This window comes from Theropithecus gelada, chromosome 14 (assembly GCF_003255815.1).
Source record: "Theropithecus gelada isolate Dixy chromosome 14, Tgel_1.0, whole genome shotgun sequence".
Lineage (NCBI taxonomy): Eukaryota > Metazoa > Chordata > Mammalia > Primates > Cercopithecidae > Theropithecus > Theropithecus gelada.
In genome coordinates, this window is record NC_037682.1 from 40,344,062 (window position 1) to 40,350,061 (window position 6,000).

General features: G+C 33.3%; 1 protein-coding gene across 3 annotated transcripts in view; it reads right to left on the reverse strand.

Moving 5' to 3' along the window:
- The window catches only part of LUZP2 (leucine zipper protein 2), a 604,128-nt gene that overhangs the window by 97,174 nt on the left and 500,954 nt on the right, over positions 1-6,000 (reverse strand). For all 3 annotated transcript variants that reach the window (XM_025356954.1, XM_025356953.1, XM_025356955.1), the window contains one exon: positions 1,009-1,083. In XM_025356954.1, coding sequence (XP_025212739.1) covers positions 1,009-1,083 — 75 coding nt within the window. The remainder of the gene's footprint in view (positions 1-1,008; positions 1,084-6,000) is intronic.

The following is a 6,000-nucleotide window of genomic DNA, read 5'->3' on the forward strand; positions in this document are numbered from 1 at the left end:
TGTGACTCAGGCCAAATTCCAGTTGCAAAATAAATTGTTTTGTGCCCACAAGTACTTACAGAATACATACATATTCTCTGTGCTTCTGTTGCCTCCTGTCTCAGCATACAATTATTTCCTAATTGTTACTGCTAAACAAAATTGTGAGAGATATGGGACCCAAGACCTTGTCTAATATATTTTCTATTTTCCATTGTACCTAGCATAGGATGGCCACAACAAAAAAGGCACTTCAAAACTATTTAGTCATTGTTTGACTGAAAGGATTATGTGAAGTCAAATGGGAAAACATTTAATATCATGAAGAATATTCCAAGAGTCAGAGAGGGTAACAACTCAGAGAAGACCAGCCTGCTTCAGAATCATGGGAATCTAATGATCTTCTAGGATTTAAACCATATTGCAGCGATTGTGCATCCATTTATGTATATTTGTTAATATTATGTTTTAATTACTATTTCCAAATTTGAGTATAGAAAATATATAAAAATAGGTGCATTAATTATATTACAGTAAACAGTTAAATTACTTCCATTTATTATTAATATAAACATTGCTGTACTCAATGTTATTGTGCATGTTTCCAAGCAAATATAGATAAATATAAATGATAAGATATACACATTCAAAAACTGGTTATAACAATTTGATGCCAATAATTAGTTCCTTTTGCTTCATAACTCAGTCACCCAGAGTTAATATATAGTGCCTTAGTTGATGTTTTAAAGCATGTTTATTCATGGTATTATGGAATAAACACACCAGTGAGGTGAAAAATGGAGCCATGAACTCACAAAGACTGAACCGTCAGTCAGTTTACTGTAGCAGCAAAACAAAGAAATAATTGGATTACAAAGAAGATATCAAACCTTCCTGAATTCTGTAACTATCTTATATACACAGCATCTGGAAACACATTAATAAATCAAGAAAAGCAATGGACATACTTTAACTTTTTTTTTTTTTTGCTAAAACTAAAATTTTAATGGTTCATGAATGTAGACTTACCCTGTCAAGAGCTGCTTTCTCCAGTTCATTTTTGGCTACAGCTAATTTTTGTTCCAGATCAGTAAGCTGTTGCGCCTGTAAAATAAGAGATAAATCTTCTAGATAAATTCTGTAATTTCCCTATGTATTTTAGGCATCTGTCATATATTGCCAAAAAATTGTAAAAAGAGAGAAGAGAAATAAACCAAAAAAAAAAAATACAGTGTCCTGTAAGATTCATTTAGAATTCAGGTTAAAAATACTATATATCATGATAATTTGATGTGAAGAATATGCAGAAAATGGTAGTTCTGGATGAATATGCACTAAATGCTTCACTAGACCAAAACATCTAGTTTCAAGGACCCAATTCAAGTCTCTAGGAATACTTGTGATTTAAATCCATCACTTATATTTCTAGTTAGTATAGACTGAATTTTATCCCCCCAAAATGTATATGTTGAAGCCTAAACCCCTTATTCTCACTGTATTTGGAGACAGAGCACTCTGGGGTTAATTTAAATTAAATGAAATCACAAGAGTGAGGCCCTAGTTCCATAGGACACATGTTAATGTAAACAAAGGGAAAAAACAACAGAGATACTTCTTTGCGCTCACAGGTATGGGCCAAGTGAAGACACACATAGAAGGCACAGTCTATAAGCCAGGAAGAGCCTTTGCCAGAAACTAAACATATGGACACCTCACTCTAGATAATAGATTTTTATTGTTTAAGACACCTAGTCAATGGTATTTTGTTATTGCAGCCAAAGTAGACAAATGTACTAGTATGTACTCTATTTTTATTATTTTTTTGTTTTTTAATCCCATACACTTCTCTATTCTACCATATCTCTATACCATTATAAGTGTCATTATTGTGATATTAGAAGAGAAAATCAGTACCTTCAGATTTGGAAGTTATATATTCAAATCTTGCCTCCACCATTTCCCAGCTATGTGATCTTTGGCAAAGACCTTGACTTTTCTAAACTGGAAATGGCCATACTTAATACTTATTCTACACCACACTAGCCAGGCTCAAATTAGGAATATGAAGAATTGGAAGTTCCATTATCTGCATACATATAGCATTTGCACCGCTTGCTTTATTCTATTATTGTTCCATTTACCCATTCCTCCTTTGATTAATCTCTGTGTTCTCCACTATTCTAGGCATGGTGCTGGGCCATGAGAATTGCTGAGATTAGTTAAAAAAACAACCACAACCACAACAAGAGCCATAACAAATATTTCTGTAAATAATCTACAAACTTATATTTTTAAATTGTTTACATCTTACAGTTGATTGCGGTATCTGTTGAGAGCAAGAAAAATAAAATGCATTTAATTTTCTATATGAAAGCTGCCATTTTATTAGGTATCAAAATTCATTCAATAATTTTATAATTCAGCAAATATTACATATGTTTTAATATAAATAAAAAACCACCCTCTGAACTAATTGTAGAATAATGAAGAAAAAGAAACCCTTGTCTTTAAAAAGAGACAGAATATATATGTATAAAATCAGATAGTGACAATTGCTATAAAGAAAATAAAGCTAAAAAATGGAATAGAGTGTGTGAGAGGTTACATTAATCAATATATTCATATTGTAAATATTTACAATAAACCCAGCTTACAGTCAAACTATTGGTGGATCCTTAGAGTAATACTTCAACCCAGCCAAGATCACTGGCCCTGGGCAACTCACATATGAACATTTTCCCTATTTATTAGTTGATTTAAAAATAATATGTTTTACCATAACAATGCACTACATTATTTTCTCCTTCTCAATCTTTCTTTCCTACCAGTTGCCCCTTGCTCAATATGCTCTGGATATACTGGCCTTATTTTACCCCAAAAGTGCTAAGTTTATCTATATTGCAAGGTCTTAAAAATTCCCAGCATGATTTTCTTCTCATCATTTAGATATCCACTAAAATTTATTTAATCATGACAGTATTCCTGATAACTCATATCTATATGAGTTAATTAGCTTCTGTTGTGAAACAGAAACCCAAACTCAGAGGCTCAAAGAAATAAGAATTTATAAATTTTATATTTAAATCACATGTATTTCATTTTATCGGTAGAAACATTATCTGTCATAAATACATAGAACTACTTATGTAAAATTCCCTTTTTTAATGTGTGTAAGAAAATGCAAGTTCTAGCATCATGACAATCAAATTCACATATAACAATATTACTCTTAAAGGTAAATGGACTAAATGCCCCAATTAAAAGAAACAGAATGCCAAGATTGATAGAGTCAAGACCCATCGGTATGCTGTCTTCAAGAGATCCATCTCATGTGCAAAGACACACATAGGTTCAAAATAAAGGGATGGAGGAAAATTTACCAAGCAAATGAAAAACACAAAAAAAGCAGAGGTCACAATTCTAGTTTCTGACAAAATAGACATTAAATCAACAAAGATCAAAAAAGATAAAGGGCGGCATTACATAATGGTAAAGGGTTCAATTCAACAAGAAGAGCTAACTATTCTAAATATATATGCACCCAATACAGGAGGACCCAGATTCTTAAAGTCCTTAGAGACCTACAAAGAGACTTATACTCCCACACGGTAATAGTGGGAGATGTTAAGACCCCATGGACAATATTAGCCAAACAAAGATAATTAGGAACTTAACTCAACTCTGGATCAAGCACACCTGATAGATATCTACAGAACTCTCCATCAAAAAACAACATAAGATACATTCTTCTCATTGCTGCATGGCTCTCACTCTAAAATTGATCACATAATTGGAAGTAAAACACTCCTTGGTAAATGCAAAGGAACTAAAATCGTAAGTCTCCCAGATTGAAGACTAAGAAATTCATTCAAAACCACAAAAGTACATGGAAATTGAACAACCTGCTGCTGAATGACTTCTGGCTAAATAATAAAATTAAGACAAAAATGAAGAAGTTATTTAAAACTAATTAGAACGAAGAGACAACATACCAAAATCTCTGGGATGCAGCTAAAACAGTGTTAAGAAGGAAATTTATAGCACCAAAAACCCACATCAAAACACTAGAAGAATCTCAAATTAACAACCTAATAACACAACTAAAAGAACTAGAGAATCAAGAGCAAACCCCAAATCTAGCAAAAGGCAAGAAATAACCATATCAGAGCTGAACACAAAATAACCTACAAAAAATCAATGAACACAGGAGTTGTTTTTCTGAAAAAAGCTAATAAATATATAGAATGCTAGCTAGACTAATAAAGAAGAAAAGAGAGAAGATACAAATAGACACAATCAGAAATGATCATGGAGATATCGCCATTGACCACCACAGGAATACAAAAAAAAAAAAAAAAAAAAATCAGAAAATACTATAAACACTTCTATACACATAAACTAGAAAATCTAGAAGAAATGAGTAAGTTCTTGGAAACAAACAGCCTCCCAAGACTGAACCAGGAAGAAACTGAATCCATAAATAGTCCAATAATGAGTTCTAAAATTGAGGCAGTAATAAAGAGCCTACCAACCAGAAAAGCCCAGGATCAGACAAACTTACAGCTGAAATATACCAGAGGTACAAAGAAGAGCTGGGACCATTTTTAGTAAAACTATTACAAACAGTTGAAAAGTAAGGACTCCTCCCCAGTGCATTTTATGAGGTCAGCATCATTCTGACACCAAAACCGGGCAGACATACAACAACAACAAAAAGAAAACTTTAGGCAAATATCCTTGATGAACATCAATGCAAAAACCCTCAATAAAATGCTGGCAGACCGAATCCAGAAGCACATCAAAAAGTTTATCCACCACAATCAAGTTGGATTTACACCCAGAATGCAAGTCTGTTTCAACATACGCAAATCAATAAATGTTATTCATCACATAAACAGAACTAAAGGAAAAAATCCACATGATTATCTCAATAGGCACAGAAAAGGCCTTTGATATAATTCAGCATCCCTTCATGTTCAACACTCTCATTAAACTAGGTATTGAGGGAACATACTTAAAAATAATAAGGACAATACTGTTGTCTTTCGCTTTAGAGAGACAGCAGAACAAAGATGGTAGGAGATGAACTTTGGAGCTCACACTGAAACTGGAGTACTAGTTTTTACCCCTTACTAATTTTCAATACTTAAATATTTAATATTCCCATGTTTCAGTTTCCTCTTCTTTAAAGATGAATAATAGTACTTAACATATAGGCTTATTGGGGGAATTAAATTAGTCAATATCTTTAAAATATTTATAGTAGCCCCAGTTCAGTAGTAATACATGACTATATGATAAGTAATATAGTCTATATTACCTGCCATTAATTCATCATAAAGGTAATAAATATAACAATTCAGGAAGCTTGTATCAGGGCAGAAAGAAGAAATTCCAAGAAAAATAGCAAATTTGCATTTGAAAGTTTTATTGCCATTCATGCCCAGGTTTTTGTTTGTTTGTTTTTTTAAGGAGTCTCACTTTGCTGTCACTCAGGCTGGAGTGCAGTGGCATGATCTTGGCTCACTGCAACCTCTGCCACCTGGGTTCAAGTGATTCTCGTGCCTCAGCCTCCCGAGTAGTTGGGATTACAGGTGCATGCCACCACACCCAGCTAATTTTTGTATTGTTTTAGTAAAAATAGAGTCTTGCCATTGTGATCAGGCTAGTCTCGATCTTGTGACCTCAGACGATCTGCCTGCCTCAGCCTCCCAAAGTGCTGGAATTACAAGCATAAGCCACCACACCCGGCCATGCCCAGGGTTTTAATAATTTACCTTTTCTAGGAAGTCATTCAACCTGGTAAAAATCCAGCCAAGAGATGTTGGGAAACCAGAGTTGACAAAAAAGGGTAAGAAAAAGTAATAAAAGGACTTGCAGATATCATCCCATATTGTAATACTTTGATCCTAGTTTGGAAAGGATACTGGATTAAATCATACAGAGTAGTCATAATTTTTTTCATAATTTTTAAAAAATATTTCAACTCTTATTTTAGATACAGAGAGCACATGTGAAGAT